The 18,268-nt window shown below is 34.7% G+C and overlaps 2 protein-coding genes across 6 annotated transcripts in view; both read right to left on the bottom strand.

Moving 5' to 3' along the window:
- The window catches only part of LOC138696630 (probable ATP-dependent RNA helicase DDX17), a 30,387-nt gene extending 29,034 nt beyond the window's left edge, over window positions 1-1,353 (bottom strand). For all 4 annotated transcript variants that reach the window (XM_069821825.1, XM_069821824.1, XM_069821823.1 and 1 more), the window contains exon 1: window positions 1,188-1,353. In XM_069821825.1, the coding sequence (XP_069677926.1) occupies window positions 1,188-1,210 (23 nt within the window). In that variant the 5' untranslated portion in view covers window positions 1,211-1,353. The remainder of the gene's footprint in view (window positions 1-1,187) is intronic.
- A 10,282-nt stretch (window positions 1,354-11,635) lies between these two features.
- Window positions 11,636-18,268, bottom strand: part of LOC138696627 (uncharacterized) — a 36,704-nt gene continuing 30,071 nt past the window's right edge. For both annotated transcript variants that reach the window (XM_069821815.1, XM_069821814.1), the window contains exons 10-11: window positions 17,124-17,434; window positions 11,636-16,159 (exon numbers count right to left, since the gene is read on the bottom strand). In XM_069821815.1, coding sequence (XP_069677916.1) covers window positions 14,730-16,159; window positions 17,124-17,434 — 1,741 coding nt within the window. In that variant the 3' untranslated portion in view covers window positions 11,636-14,729. The remainder of the gene's footprint in view (window positions 16,160-17,123; window positions 17,435-18,268) is intronic.

The raw sequence follows: 18,268 nt of genomic DNA on the forward strand, positions 1-18,268 counted from the left end.
CTATATAAATAAAAAGCAAATTTTAACACAACTTATATACCAATCTTGATTCAAATAATAATTCGTCAATCTCTGACTTGATTACGAGGAAATCTGAAACAGGGGATTCCTTAACATTGTATGGACAGGGCTGGGGATTCCTCAACATTGTATGGGCAGGGCTGTTCAAAGAAAAAGTAAAATCCCTAAAAATATTTACACAATTAAAAACGACAGCAGCTAAAAAAGTCAAAAGGCGATGTAAATCATAATTTCCGCCAAAAAATCCGTCACCCGTCAAAGCCATTCTTTTCCCGTCCGCTACGTTAAAATCCCGTCAGTTTTGACGGAATTTCCGTCCAGTTGGCAACAGTGGCCGCGCGAGCCGCGGAGTAGAGTCCCGCAGCACAATAATCTTATTGGTTTTATTAATTTAAGACCCTTTTGACATCTATGGGCTCCAGCATCTATTACCGTAAAATATATAATACGTAATAGTAGAATAGTTTAGTTAGTGTAATCTGCAAATAATCTGATAAGAGGAGCAATGATAGTATGATAAATGAGGTCTGCACTTCACTTAAACAGACCCATGAACGAACAATCTCCCTAAATAGCTATGTTCTACATTCTACTCTTAACATCTTAGGTCAGGGAACACACTAATGAAGTGTGAGGAAAAGGGGGAGGGGGGCTCATCATCAAGAGAAACAACACTCACCTAAGTAATGTGGCTACCTTGACAATACTAATTACGGACTGCTATAATTTCCCTATAAACCTCCTCAGCAAATTTCGTTGTAGCTATAATTTCTTACCGGCTTGGCGAATATTATCAAAAATATGGGGTGCCTAACTGAAAATGGAAAATATTTAAAATATACACAATGATCTGTTTGTTCACAAGCTTTGCATACCATCACTATGATCGGCACCTTTCGTGCAATATAATGGAAAAACAAATTTGTAGGTTACATGTAGGCCTACTATAATGTATTTATAGTTTATTTACATTCTAGTAGTATTTAAAAATTTATATGTATCTTAACACTACAAGTAAAGACCAAAAGGTTAATTAAATAAATTTAACATTATGAACTACGTGGACTATATCAACCAGACAAGTCAATGTACCGGTGAATGGCAATACATGTACGTAGCCTATCGGTAACGCCATTCCAGATGAAATGATATTATCAAGCTCTTACCTCCTACGATCCGACCTTCCCATATTTATATTTATGGTCGTGAAATGCAGAAGAAATACTGTGTGTGTTAAACTTTAACAGTTATAATAAATACATTTATACTAGATATTTTTATACAGCGACACTCCCAAACAACGCTCTACAAACGCAATGGCGTCAGAAGAGCTAGCATGAACTACTTTCAAAGCGTAGCGTACCATAAACAGATACATAAAGTGTTTAGAAACAAAATATTTAAATAACTAACATTATCTTAATTTAATGCTTACATATAATTATATATAAAAGCTCATTTTGCTTATAATGTTGTTAATTTGTAAACAGTATTGTTTGTACATGTGCACTATTTTTCATTAGCAACCGTAGATAAGCATTCTTATTGGTGGGATCATGCTAATATCAATCAATACGAAACCAAAATTTACGATCGAAGTTGTAATACCTACGCTAAATGAAATTCCTTTCTATCCCTTGCTTTCACATTACTTGCTTCCCACATTTGTTGTTTGTTATAGTCTTACACTTCATAATATCTGTATTATAATATGAAAAAAACATGCCAAACTGGTTGAATTGAGACAGACTTCAGATATTATGTTCTAAGTATATTGTTTTTGCAATAGTTTTTTTTTTACTATTAAATAATCCGATAGTGCTATTCATATCTTAGGATATAATATTTTAGCAGTTCAGTACTTTATTTATACCTATATCTCAAGTGTGTGTATTTTTTTAGAACTATGTTGTCTCATGCCACCTCTTTTACTGGGGTGACTTGAGAAAGACATGGAAATCAATTGAAATCTCAAGTAACACTGTCCTCTTGCACTGGGGTCAAGAGGGCTCGGGCCTCTATTTAACCCTCTTGACTGGGGTGTAATGAGACATATTATTTTTAAAATATTTAAATGCTAAAGAGACATCCACAAATTTGAAAATCGCTTAAGAATTACCTAATATGCAATATTATTGTTAAAAATCATATTTATGAAGTAATTTAAAATAAATGAAACACAAGTATAAATTTCGGAATATAAAAAAAAAACTTGTTTTATTTAACGACACTCGCAACTGCCGAGGTTATATCAGCGTCGCCGGTGTGCCAGAATTTTGTCCCGCAGGAGTTCTTTTACATGCCAGTAAATCTACTGACATGCAACCTCGGGCATAGAAGGCCAGCGCTACACCAACTGTGCCAATCTGGCCGACTTTCGGAATATATACTGTAAGTTAGGTCTATTTCTTTCACGTGTTAAAATTCTGTTATTTCTTGTCCTTGTGGGAAAGTTTTAAACAATATTATAATGTGGGCATTAATAAAGAGTAGGCCTACCACAAAGTAGTAGCATTTTAATGGTCTTTATGATTGCTTTATCTAACCCTCTTCCAGACTTCAAAGCAAACTCCACTACAAAGTTAAATCATATACACTTTTCCATTTCTTATTTTGTTTCATCATTTCAGCACTTATTGTTTCATTTTTTATTTCATCTACAAAAATTCTAGAAGTTTAAGTCCTTTTGACTGAATTGCCAATTTGTATTCTTCTTCTATTGGACGTTTCCGTTCATACAGACCATCCGACTTAGCCACCTCCATCCAGACATCTGTATCCTCCCAAGATTTTTCACTCTGCTGCTGTAAAATCTACTTCCGAGTTTTTCATGGACACATTATCAGCATTTCTGCACTGATACCATAAGAAAATTCTTCTTTTATTCTGTCAGTTTGTGTCCAGTGACTGCTCCTAAACTATTGGACAGATTTTATTCATAGCATACCGATATAGGAATTAGTGTCTTGCAATGTTCGAACATGAGAGGGGATATTAAGATACTACGAACTTCGTCCTACTCCTTAGGCACCCAGCAGTACGTGGAAATGAAACTTGTAAACTAAAATAACCGAGTCTGTTGAAAACCAGTCAGAGGCCTTATGTTCAGTTCAAGTTTGCCGAGTCTCTGTAGAACCAAAGCTCCCTTTCCGTTTTTTCAGTCTTTTCCCTTCCTTACACACATTCGGTGCCTTTCTCCTTAGTTCCTCCTCTTCCTGCACCTTTATGCTTTAGCTGCATAAGGATTCCAGGGGCATATCTTGCGAAGTTACGCATAGTAATAAGTAGCCTATAGGTAATTTTTGTTGTTATTAATATGACTAAACATTCACAAAATATATGTATAAATAAATCAAACAAAATATATTAAAGAAAAAAACCCATGTGTTCGTAGTACCGACTAGTATTGTGTATTTCTAGTATTGTGCAATGTTCAAACATGGGGGAGGAAACCAAGACATTACAAACTTCGTCTTATTTCATATGAAAACTAATAGCAAGATCAAATTCTTAAGCAGGTTAAAATAATGTCCTGCAATGTTAGAACATGAGCGTGGTAACTAAGATTTTACAAACTTCGTCTTATTTCATATGACAAACTAATCGCAAGATATATGCTAACATCCTTAAGCAGGTAAAATATAAAGGGGTGGGAGTAGAGGACAGCGAATTTTTTTATAACAAGGTGAAACAAACATGATAGGCCTTCTCCTGCAGAGCAAATATTGGCGGATGTCGAACTTCACCATACCGGTACTCGACAAACTTGAACAGAACATAATGCCTGTAATGCATGATGCTATAGTCCTGTCGCTCTAATTTCCGGCAGCCAATCGCGTTGCAGGTCGGCTACATTTAAACGTGTGCGTCTTGTGATTCACTGATTCATTTCTTAAGGCTCGATAAATACTTAATATAATCGCCCGCCATTTTAGCTCTTTCGTTGGCGTTCGCAGAAAGCACACGAAGACGTTATTTGCCGCTCAATTATTTGCTGAATTACATTGCGTTTGATTTATTATCATAGGAGCTATGACATGATAATGTTTAACGGTGTGGCAAATAGATTCCTCGTATGGTAGCTCGACAACGTAAGAACAAAAATGGCGAACGATACTACCTACCTAGACTTTATAGAGCCTTCACTTTCTAAGACGTAAGCAAAGAGGCGGAGTCACGCTGGAAATAACAGCGTCGGGACTATAGCTTAAAACATGAAGGGACGGAAGAGGAGGACAGCAAATATTTTCATAATATTGGTGAACAAACATGACAGGCCTCCTGCTGCAAAGAAAACATCGGCAAATATCGAACTTCGCCATACTCGACAAAAAGAACTGAACATGGTGTCTGTCATGCACAACGATAATGTGTAGTATGAGAATGAAATTATTTACTTATTTAACAGGCTAGATAGTATGTTATAATTATGTATAATATTATGAAAACGGACACATTTATTTAACATATTGAATATTATTATTTTATTAACAGAATGGATAATATAAGCTGTAATTATATATGGTATGAAAATGATTTTTTTTTCTATTTATTAACAGGTAGGGTACTGTAAGTTTATTATGTGTATTATAAAATTGAAATAGTCTTATTTATTCTCAGGTTGGATATTGCAAGCTACAACAAATTATATGTAGTGCGAAAATGAAATCATGTATTTTATTTATTAACAGTTTTGGGTATTATAAATTATAATGATGTTTAGTATGAAAATGAAATCATTTATTTTTATGGACTTATACAATTTATTTTATATTATGTGTTCATGTTATAATACTTTAATCATCTGTATAACTACACATCTATTGTTATTGAGCATCTATGATTTATTTGAATATATCAGGAATGTAATTTTAGCTACTTTCTGTAAGTGATTGGTACTATAGTAAAAACTGGCATATATTCTTAAAATAAAATGTGATTCACCTATATGTATGTATATTTCTGTTGATATTTAATGATAATTATGTAATAAAAATGACCTGTCCTTACATCTTTATAAAACTGCACAAGATTTGTTCTAAAGTCCTTATGCTAAAAGGATGAAGAGATGGGGCAGGAGGGTAGGAGAGGCCAGCGAGCTTGAAAGGGCAGATTCGAGTGAACTGGATAGATCTGTTTCTTCAAAACAGACTTTGGTTCTTGTCACTCTTGACAGACTTGAACTGAACATAATGCTTGAAATGCATGACACTAACAGAAATAACCTACTTCATTTATCCAGGAATCATGCTATGACATGTGAAAATTTTCACTAAATAATAATAATAATAATAATAATAATAATAATAATAATAATAATAATAATAGTAGTAGTAATAATAATAATAATAATAATAATAGTAGTAATAATAATAATAATAGTAGTAGTAGTAGTAGTAGTAGTAGTAGTAGTAGTAGTAATAATAATTATAATGATAATAATAATAATAATAATAATAATACAAAGTCTCTCTAAAGTCTAGAAAGACGCTTTTTTTTTTAGAAAAAAATAGTTAAATTCAATTTTGAATTGGCTGTAATGAACAATGAAAACATTTTTTGATGAATGCAATATAGCCTAATACTCCTAATATTAGGTGTGCCAACCATAGAGGGCCAAGCTAACCAGCCGACTGCTGACTCAGCAGAATTCAGGTGAATTCACCCAACCAGAACAGATTGCCAGCCATTATAGCTAGTTTACAGAATTGGATTTCGCTACCTGTTGTAGCTCCCCAAATTCATCACAATGCTGAGGGGCTCCAGGCACTTACACTGGCCGAAATTTCATGAGAAAATTTCTTCCCCCATGAGGACACAAACCAGTACTAAATCTCTTAGGCGAGTCCTGGCATGACACCTCACACTACAATACTGCAGTGAGGGACAAATGAAAACATACTAGTACACAGAAGCGATGATCGTAAAATATTACAAATTTTATTTAGTCTATAACATCTTCTTAAGTAGTCTAATGTTATAACTCAGATGTGACAATGGCGCTATTTTTGAGTCAGTATTTACACAGCCATCACTGAATAGACGATTTATAATTTACATTTGAGAAGCTGGTGGATAATGAGAATACTGAATGGTTGTATACAAGGAACCAAAGAAAGCAACAATTTGGTTAAGAGAAAAATTTTCCATTGAAATGTAGTGGAAAATTTTCCTTCTCACATCATTAGCAATATTGTGGTCACATGTCACTTAATTCCATTTACTGGTTCTTTTTAGTTTTTGTATTGTTTTTAGTATTTTCCAAGTCATTGTATCACATTACTAAAAGAGCTGCTTGAAGTGATGACTACTACATTACCTAAACTGCATCTGCAAGTTATGATGCATTAATTTTATTTTATTCCAGCCCAGTGTTGAACCTTTTATGCCACAGTCAGAATTCAGGCAAACAGATCTCCCTCCAACTCAACAGAAATATTGTAAACAAGACCCTTATTATAGCATTCAGGGAAAAGTCAGGTGGAATTGAATCCAGCCGGTAGCCCACCTTAGTCTTACTATCTCCTAGCAAAAGTTTAGTTGAGGTGGCATAGATGATAAGTGAAAGTGTGCTAGTGCACCATTATGCTGCACGCAAATTGAGTGACGAATTCTCAATGGTACATCTTTCAACAGCTGTGGCAGTGTTTCTTGAAGGAGATTTAGGTAAATGAGAGCTGTGAGAAGGGATGGCACAAGGTCTGGCCCAAAAAGAACAGCCATCAAAGATGCCAGCTGACATATTGATGATTAACTTTTCTGGAATATCCTGTAGTAGTATTAAAGGGTTAGGTACAGCTTACAGCAGTAAAATTTTGGAAATATTTAACTTTTTTTTTTCTCCATTACTGTATCTTGTACAGTAATGGAAGTTCGTATGTTTAAAACACTGTCCTTCTGTTATATGAAAAAAATATTTTTACGATAAAAAAAATTATTTACATTTTTTTTAAATTTAGTTCACTGTGCAGTGATGAAGCTTTTCCCACATAACTAAAAAACTATCCAATATTCTGTGATGAAAGTTTTTGTGTATTTATGCATGTCATATCTACAATATGATGCTGATACCTTTGCTAGACTGTCTGATAAAAAATAAATTCATTTTAAAAAATGGTCAAATATCAGTAGTTTTTCCTAACACAAAACAAAAAAAAATATTTAGTAAGGAATGTAGTTGAAAGAGCATGATACTGTAAACACGAGTTTCAGCAATAAAATAAAAGAGAGAGAACATGAAAAGGTTAACAAGTTCATGAGTTATGAGGGAAACGCTTTATCACTGCACAGTGAACTACCACCATTATGAATTCTGAGGGGAAAAAAAAATCGTAAAAATATTTTTTTCATATAGCAGGACAGTGTTTTACACATACCAATTTTCATTATTGTATAAGATACAATAATGGAGGAAAAAAATGTTGAATATTTCCAAAAATTTTACTACTGTAAGCAGTAAAATATGCAATCAATGACGTCACATTACCATGATGTTGGCCAATAATATGATGCTGATAATGGACTACCAACTGATAGGATACACCCAGAAAAATTTTGAGCCTGCAGTACAGAAATGGTACATCTTAAAACATGAGTCCCATTAAAAATCTGATCCAGTCCAATCCTTCTACTCTTACCAAAATCCATTAATAGATAATTCATAATGTACAGATAATTTCAGTGACCACAACTTCTCAAACATAAAATGGTGTAAAAAAAAAAAAAAATGGAGGTAACAGGTAATGAAATCACATGACACATTTTCTGCATAACACAATAATTTATTTGTAGTATCACTATAGCACCTACGGTTTGTAATCTCAAAAATATATAGAAAGAGAGGTTATCACAACATGTACAGTGTGGCTTAAAGGGCACATATCACAGGAAGAGATTTCTAGCTATTGTGATTTGTACTGAAGACAGAAGGGTTGTCCGCGCCAAGTACCCTTTAAGCACACGCCGCAGCATGAAGCGCTTATGACTTCAAGCCGCTTCATGCAACCAAACTTCAAGAACATGGCTCCACTGCGCGCTTTGACACTCAACTGCGAAGTCATGTGCCTGTAGCCCATATATTACAATCATTGCGACATTAGGACTCGAAAAATAATTACAATGAAACCTCCACCAGATAATTCAATTTTAAAAAAAGCTTTGAAACAGGATGATCACTTCAACAGACTTAGGATCAAAAATTGTTATTGACTTTCTCTTTGTGTTGTGAAAATGCATTAAGTATAGAAAAAGCTAATGACTGAACATAAATTAAATGCATGCTTTTTCATAAATGACTTTGGTATTTATGTTTTGTCATAGCAGTAATATAATACCGTATGTTACATTATACCTGGCATATGTATATAGAAACTGTTCGCTTTTCTCTTATCATGTCCTTGTAACTATACTTCATCCAAAGTACCTCTACTTTTTCACATGTTATTTTGAGTAGTGAATGTAGTAGGTGTCTCATTTAAGAAGAAAGTTGTACTTATTCAGAAGGTGTTGAATCATTTACAAGTCAAACAAAACAATGAGCTCAGTTAAAAAAAAATGAACAAAACTTTAGGGAATACTATTCACAAAATTATAAATGTGTTATCATAAGATACAGTTACATTAAGTACCAAATTGTAGTAAAGTGACTGTAGGATCATGCAAACGAGAACACACAACACATTCTTTTTAGAAGTAATAGTCAAAAGTTGCTCACTTTTTCCTCAAATGCTGAGCACTTGACAACAAAGTCATCGGCTCTTCTCAACTGGTCTTGTCTTAATATTCATTTTCAATTTGTGCACCTCGTCGTATATGTATGGTTACAAGTAGTCATTTTCTCAGATACATTTTTTTTTCATGTAACTGATTTTGGTAAGATAAACTTTTATTACTTAAAAAAAATCACATTGATCACAAAAACATTATTCTGGTCTATGATATTTTTCATTTTTTAAGAAAATAATATATTATACTTCACCACCAATGGTCAAAACAATCAAGTGGTGAAATACAAACGTAATTTTGAACACAATCAACTGATGGAGAGAGAGAGGAGAAATGTGTTACATTATTTATTTATTTATATATAGTAAAACTTAATTTTTACATTTTTATGGAGGTGAAGAAAAGCGTAGAACTGAAATGACATTTAAATGTTTAACAACATCTGAAATTGTATTTGAAGACTATACGGAAGAACGAGTTTATTTAATAAAATTTCTACAAGAGAAATTCAGAACTTCGTGGAGAGTAATTCAATTCGATAATCACTCATTCATGTGTATATACCAAGTGTTGGAACACTATCTCGATTTCTGTTAACAATATGACATCATCTTTGTAGAAACGTGGTAGTGTCATTTTAAATGAAAGCAGAATAAATTGAGATTTAGATCCAATAATTGGTGGAAAAGCTAGGATATATAAAATGAGGCAGTCCCATTCAAAACGGGACAGTCATCCTAATAAAGCATAAGAATATTAAAAATATGGAAGACTGATCTCTCAAACTATGTACACACACTATTGGAATGTAGCACAAAGTAATGTGTAGGATTAAATTCATATACATTTCACCAAATGAACACAGTTTCAAGGACACTCATATACCTCAGTGATAAATTAAATTATTATCACTATTTTATATCTATGTTTTAAATTAAATTAATGGCAAGAATAGCAGGTACCAGAATACTTAAAAAAATAAAAATAAAAGTGTGTGTCACGAAGGTTAAACATATTTTCTAATTATAAGTACACATTTTATGTATTTCGTAATATTTCAGTTCCTTATGGTACACATGAGAGTGACATACGAAAGAAAAAAACAATATGCATCCAAATAGGAAGATAACCTTCGTTTTTCTAGATTAAATATAAAGGCGTTCTTTATATAATTCAACCGTGTGAAGTAGTGGTCTGCACGTCAGACTATGAAACTGTGCACCCGGGTTAAAATTCTGGTTGGTATAAGCTACCAGGTTGAGGTTTTTCCTCAACTCAATAAGAACAAATGCTGGGTAACTTTCGGTGCTGAACCCTCGACTCATTATACTGGATTATCACCTTCATATCACTCAGACTCTAAATAACCATCGCAGTTGATAAAGCATCGTAAAATAAATAAAAAAAATTATATGAGCCCAAAAAATAAGATATTCGTTTATTTGATAAATTGTACGGCTTAATAGATATATGTAATTAATATTGCATAAATGTGCATAAAAGTCACACATATATTGTAATCATTTCTAATTCTCTTTCCTATTTATAAACATTGGTATTTAAAGTTGACACGAATGTTAAAACATATTGACCTATCTAGAGAGAATCTTTCCTTCCTAATAAGTACTTTGCTTTAGATGTTTACTCACAGTGTAACAAATGTTGGGAGACAAGAAGCCATCCCTTCTTCTACTTGCTAAGGAGTACAGAGTGAATGATTTCTCAGATAATATTAACTGCCTGTCTTATTTACCAATTTATTATACATTATACAAAAAAATCACAAAGAAAATCGCTGACGAATCTTGAAAATGAGTGCCATTGTGCATCATTTCCAGACAAACTGACTCGCAGATATTGACTATGACCAAAATCCGAACTACAGTTCAAGAGAAATCACTTTGGCAGATAGACTGCATACCCAAAATCACTTTTCGGCAGCAGAGATGCCGAAAACATGTACCGCATTTTCGCGAAAATCTCGAAATGGAATCTTCTAGAGCTTTACAATACTTTTTTTTTTTTTTTTGCATTTCCTATAATGAGGACATATAATGTGCAAATGATATCCAAAATTAAATTCGAAGTCAGATTAAATACAGTAACATATGATAATATATATAAAAAGATATTTAATACATATACATCTATTTTTCCTTTGCATCACTTTCTTCTCAAAAATGGTACACAAAATTTCAATTTAAGACAGTCTCAATTTTATATGTGAAGGTTTCATTGTTTACACCAATCAGGGCCACTCTGATTTATTCTGTAGCACAGACCTCGCTGGGTGCGAATATTCACACAGTGACAACTACCGAACTTCATGACTAGGTTGGGAAGAAGTTTGGCTGGGAAGCTATGCAAGTCTCCAAGAAAGTAATGGCAGAGAAGAATGAAACACAGTACACCAAAAGGGGCGTTAGGAAGATAAGTATGGCAACGACAACTGTATGTAACTTGGTTGGGGATAGAATATAGCTGAATTCCGGAGACAGTACCTTTAACATTCGGATTCTTATATAGTAAAGATAATTTGACAAATAAAGTGTTTATAATGGATAACAGATGTATAATATTATATAATTCAACTCTCTGCACATGTGGGCTACTGGCCATGTCTGGGCAGTTAGTCTTTGACACTCACAATAATATATATTTAAATATATATATAACTATTGTATTAAAATGTCACAGCTAGATAATAATATGCATGAACAAAAAAACATAAAATATACTTTCCTAACAACTTCATTTTATACAATATCTGCAAAAAAGTTAAGCAGTAAATACTTTTTGGCACACAAGCACATTGTAAATATCCTGAAGACATTATCATATGGAAAGAGTAATGAATAAAAATATGTGAAAATAGTTTACTGGTATGTGAAAAAACTTTTTTTTTTTTTTGGTTTCTAATGACTATTATAGACAATGAATGCCACATTGTCTGAAGCGCATACTACTTGATTCTGAGGGACAGGACCAGCTCAGTCATCAACTATTTTGAGTATATTTTTATTTTAACAATTATATATTAATACAGTATCAAAATCTACACTTGAATCTCATTCCACTTGAAACTATGTGGCACTCACTCACAGTCCTGGAACAGAGTTCACAATACAGACAACTGCAAAACACAATACATGAGTAGGACTTCTCATGTACTAGTAAAAAGAACGTTTCATTTTTCCAAACTATGTCTTACATTTTTAATAATACAAAACCAAGGTCATTGTCTATACGGAAAGTGAATTACAGAATTTGCAATCTCAGTAAGTATAAAGGCAAGTGAAAATAGATTAACACTAAGAAATTACAGTTCTAGTAACAATCATTATTCTCATTATAATGTATATTATTTTTTACGAGTACTAATATTAAACATCTCAGAAGCTCGACTTAACTTGACCAATTTGTGCATTCCAAAATCTTTCCTCAACGTAATAAAAAAATATATAATGTTTAAAATGTAGGATTTTAAACAATGTGAACTTTTCAAACGAAAAAGTAATAAAGATAATACACCTTCGATATTACTATTCTGTGCAGATGAGAGGGTGAAGAAAAAAAATCAGTTGTCCTGAAATAAATCTTCTGACCTTAATTACATTAGTACTACTATTTTACCATGTTCTAAAATAAGATTTACGCACTGTGAGCCAAACATGTGATTTTTATAACTCGCACCAGATGTGGTGGGTATGGATGATATGGCGAAACAGGTGTGTCAGTGATCAAATTTCTCACGAACAGGACTATCCAAAATAAGAATAAATGTTCCGCAACAGCATATGAAATGATAATGTCGTAGGTCAGAAATATTACAATATAAACTGTAATTGTGTTAGCATAATTAATTTGTCTAACAAGTAAGTTTATTAAGTTGAGAGAAAAGATCAAACTTAGCTGCAATAGAGAAAAATAAGTAGTAGTAGTACCACATTTCACGCAAAGGAATCAAAAGCTGTTTGTGGAATTCATAAACTCTATTTAGAATTCTTATTGTAGCCTACAATGTCTAATGAATTTAATAATATAAAGTAAGGGAAGGAATACCATTACTTGACCAAAATTTCAAGATGTATATGCTATTCTAAATAGACCGCTGAGTTAGCTCTTTGGTAGCACATATGCCTCCAGACTAGTCAGCTCAGATTCGATTCCCGGCGGGATCAGAGATTTTCGTGTAAAATTTCTACCTCAAGACTAGGAGAGGTGCAATTCTAACCAGTATTAAGAGTACTAGAGCAGCTACTGCTGTGTAGAATGAGATTTAAATTAATGAGAATCTTTTACTATAAAAGAAATGTGGAATGTACTAGTAAAAAGAACGTTTCATTTTTCCAAACTATGTCTTACATTTTTAATAATACAAAACCAAGGTCATTGTCTATACGGAAAGTGAATTACAGAATTTGCAATCTCAGTAAGTATAAAGGCAAGTGAAAATAGATTAACACTAAGAAATTACAGTTCTAGTAACAATCATTATTCTCATTATAATGTATATTATTTTTTACGAGTACTAATATTAAACATCTCAGAAGCTCGACTTAACTTGACCAATTTGTGCATTCCAAAATCTTTCCTCAACGTAATAAAAAAATATATAATGTTTAAAATGTAGGATTTTAAACAATGTGAACTTTTCAAACGAAAAAGTAATAAAGATAATACACCTTCGATATTACTATTCTGTGCAGATGAGAGGGTGAAGAAAAAAAATCAGTTGTCCTGAAATAAATCTTCTGACCTTAATTACATTAGTACTACTATTTTACCATGTTCTAAAATAAGATTTACGCACTGTGAGCCAAACATGTGATTTTTATAACTCGCACCAGATGTGGTGGGTATGGATGATATGGCGAAACAGGTGTGTCAGTGATCAAATTTCTCACGAACAGGACTATCCAAAATAAGAATAAATGTTCCGCAACAGCATATGAAATGATAATGTCGTAGGTCAGAAATATTACAATATAAACTGTAATTGTGTTAGCATAATTAATTTGTCTAACAAGTAAGTTTATTAAGTTGAGAGAAAAGATCAAACTTAGCTGCAATAGAGAAAAATAAGTAGTAGTAGTACCACATTTCACGCAAAGGAATCAAAAGCTGTTTGTGGAATTCATAAACTCTATTTAGAATTCTTATTGTAGCCTACAATGTCTAATGAATTTAATAATATAAAGTAAGGGAAGGAATACCATTACTTGACCAAAATTTCAAGATGTATATGCTATTCTAAATAGACCGCTGAGTTAGCTCTTTGGTAGCACATATGCCTCCAGACTAGTCAGCTCAGATTCGATTCCCGGCGGGATCAGAGATTTTCGTGTAAAATTTCTACCTCAAGACTAGGAGAGGTGCAATTCTAACCAGTATTAAGAGTACTAGAGCAGCTACTGCTGTGTAGAATGAGATTTAAATTAATGAGAATCTTTTACTATAAAAGAAATGTGGAATACAAGAAGACAGTAAGTGATTATTTTTGAAAGGTACTTTTAATTCACAATCCTGATACCTATAACAGCAACAGCCAGTATTACAGAATCTCATGTTCCAGGACAAATACTGACATCACTACAATTCTTTGGCATTAAGTTGTATATGAGGAATTCTTACACTACGACATTAAAATGCACAAGTAATGATGGTAATGATGACGGCAATAGTGATTATGGTGATGATGACAATAATAATAATCATAATAATAACAATAATAATATTGTTAATAATAGTAATAATAATAATAATAATAATAATAATAATAATAATAATAGTGGTATGGCAACAATTTGTCCAATGATGAACACATAAGAGTGTGGAAGCATGTTCCTTGTAACACTAATAAAGTAAGATTATGATTACTTTTTGCACTTCGATAGAAACATTTATGCCTTGACATAACACACACCTAACCTAAACTCACCATCAGTTCAAGATGAAATGTTAAAAATACGAAAAGTGTGTGACTAGTAGTACCCTGAGTAATGATGGTACGCAGAAGGGGAGGTGGAGGCGATATGGGGTGTGCGATGATAGGGTGAAGGTGAAAGGGGGTAACTCTGGTAACTGGGATGTGGAGGTGGAGACAATATGCGGCCTGGGTCCACAAGTCCTTGGTTACCGACTGTGGACATGCGGCTCATTTCTGGAACAACGTGATTAGGGGTGCCTGGTGGGGCAGGTGAGGGTGTCATAGCACGAGGTGCAGGCAGCTGGTGGTGAGGATGGTGGGGGTGGTGACGTGACAGATCTAAGCTCACAACTCGCAGCACTTCAGAGTGTGAGTATGGAGGTGGCGGTGGTGGTGAGGTGTATCCATTGCCTGCACGTCCCGTAGTCATACTCAGGTCCACACTCTGCCGCTCCGGCCCACCTGCAGCCGCCATATCATAGAGCACACTGGTGTGGTGGTAACGCGACACAGTCTGTGAGCCAAAGCTGCCATGGTGATAGCTCCGTGCTGACATGTCGAGACCTTGTAATTCTGTGGATCCTACCAGAAGAGGCTCGAATCCAGGCCTCAATTCTTCCAAGACCTCGTATTGCTTGTATGCCAGATCAAGCGTCAATCCCGCTTTCTCTTTAAGGCCCAAGCTCAAGTTTTGAGCACCTTCGCCCTCATCACTTGAAAGGTTGTCGGTGGGCACCTGGTGGTGCAGCTCGTAACGGGGGCTGTAGCCCTCCATATGACCTCCTCGCTGATTGTCAGGTGACATCTCCTCAGGGTGATGCATGTAACCAGTGGGGTGAGGAGTTTCGGCAGGAGAGATGAGATCTTCCTGATGCTGCATACTGTAGTGCATGCGTGGGGGAGAGGCATAGCCCTCCAACTGCTGCAGGTGACCTGTTGGGGAGCCTTCTGGTGTGGTGGCAGGAGACTGCAGTGTATAGCTGTCCATGTGGTCAGTGGGAGGCGAGGGTGAGGATGGAAGGTGTCCATTCACCAGGTGTTGAGGGTAGAGCTGCTTGTCACTTGCTGTGATCACCGTGGGCGATGTCACCACACCTGACATGTCTATGTCACGCTCTGCTGCATCTAGAGCTGCCTCCACTAACAAACTCGCATTTGAGGAAGACTCGGGACGTCGGTAGATTGGGGGAGGAGTCTTATGTCGTTCCTGTTCCACTACGTTCATTGTCACGACATCTTCTACATCTTTCTCATCATCTAGTTCATATAAGGGACTCTTCTCAGGTGATGCTCTGGGAGCTTCCAGTGGAGTAGGATCTCCTAACCATTTTTTGCTACCTTTACTCATCACCACCTTGCTGGGGGGTGGAGAGATGTAAGCTTCCAGCGTTGGGGGCTGTTGTGCTGTGTGGTCGGTAGGCAGTGGGGGAGGTGGTGGAGTCAACTGCGGAGGTCCATCCCTCAATCCTTTGTTGTCATCTTGACCTGAGAAGACACAAGATTTTCAAGCATTACCGATACAATTAAAATTCTGTTTTTAATGTCATAAAGCAGATACTGATTTCTCATTGCATAACACAAAAAAAAAAAAATGAAAACAAAAAGAAACCCAGAGAAACTGTAAGTGATAGTTTTATTTTCCTCACTTTATAAACCTATGGATCAACAATTGGCTCTCTTCTGACAAAGGAAAAATTTTACAGTCCATTTTCAAAAGAAACCAAATGACCTGGAAATGTACAAAAACTTGCCTAGACATGTTCAAACATTTTTAACAAGAGCCAGAACAGATCACATTGTCACAAAATTGTACCTACACCGATTTCATCTTTTTGATATTCTTACTTTTCTGTGGCGTAATAATCATGATGAAGATCAGGAACACATTCTTCTACACTGTACATCCATAAACCACAAAAGAAGTATGATAAGAGAAGAATAACAATATGCGAAGAATATATGGGCCTAAAATAGAAAATAATGAATGGAAAGTTAGAACTAACAATGAACTCTATGATTTGTATGGTAAACCCCAAATTGTAGGAGATATTAAAAAGTATAAGACCAAGATGGACAGGACACGTGGAAAAGAGTGAAGAGTGCTTCCTATTACGAAAGATGGAAGATGTGTTGGAAGATCGAGAAAGAAATGGTTGGAAAACATTGAGAAAGATATGACAGAGCTAGGTATAAGAGGATGGAGAAGAAGGATACATGACAGAAAAGACTGGGCTTCAATAGTAAGGCAGACTCTGGCCCTATAGGGAGTATGTAGTAAGTAAGAATAACTAATGGAATAGTGACAAGAAAAACTGCTACTATACCAACTTCGCTAATCACAAAATCCGTATTAGACTCACCACAACTTAAATATAGACTTATAGTATGAGATCAATCCAGTAGCCACCTGATTGGTGATATTTACTTAACAATGTCTTCTATGACTCACCACTGTTGCATTCTGTTGTGGAACTCGTGGCAGAGACATCTGCTTTCACACTGGAAGTAGAACTGCTCTCATCAAGTGACATCAAGCTGCTACTGTTATTGTCTGTAGAATTGCGCCTCTCTTTGTCAAATCGCGGATGTTTCCCACGTCCAGGTTCTTCAACTATTCCTCCAGAATAAGCATCAAAAGTGTATGCAACAGAACGCTCTATGACAGGCATCGTCTCCTCAGAGAAACTGTGCACTTTCTTATAATGAAACTGGAGGCACTGTTTGGTTGTGAATGCCGCCACACATGCATTCTCCCTGCATCTAGAAAAATTACAAAGATTTACATTACTTATCCAATCATTCGTAGTCAGCCAGAAACATTGATATAACCCTTCACTCAACACAGATTCTATGAAAAATTTTGTGAAAACAATAATAAATGTTCGTATTAAGGTAGGTGCTCACTTACAGGAATGGCTCCGTATGCCGCGTTCGGATTTTTATTCTTTGCATTATTTAAAATGGAGGATCACCCACTTGGCCATATTGCCTCTGTCCGCATGACCAGATTCCGATTAGAATTCTTGCCAGAGAATTCTAAACAGATTTCCGTACGATCCAAGATCGAAATATAGAATGTCATGGCAAATATATCGATTGCAAGGCCTCCAATCACGGTAATACTGAAGGTATAATGAAATGGATGACGTGAAGGTTATATTAAGTTCAACAGTATGAAGGGCTTTATAATTTATAAATTAAAATTATAGCAATGTAATATGGAGAAAGAACATATGGGATGAAATTGGGAAAATACTAAATTAACCAGATTTGTCCTTCATAGTTTATATAAGTTACAGAGCTATCCCATTAGAAAAGTTCAGGATAACAGACAGAGTTTGGAATTGAATTGGTTACATCAGCTTCTTGTCTATGTGGATGACGTGAATATGTTAGGAAAAAATCCACAAACAATTAGGGAAACACGTAAATTTTACTTGAAGCAAGTAAGGCGATAGGTTTGGAAGTAAATTCCGAAAAGACAAAGTATATGATTATGTCTCGTAACCAGAATATTGTACGAAATGTAAATATAAAAATTGGAGGTTTATCCTTCGAAGAGGCGGAAAAATTCAAATATCTTGGAGCAACAGT

This window comes from Periplaneta americana, chromosome 3 (genome assembly GCF_040183065.1).
Source record: "Periplaneta americana isolate PAMFEO1 chromosome 3, P.americana_PAMFEO1_priV1, whole genome shotgun sequence".
Lineage (NCBI taxonomy): Eukaryota > Metazoa > Arthropoda > Insecta > Blattodea > Blattidae > Periplaneta > Periplaneta americana.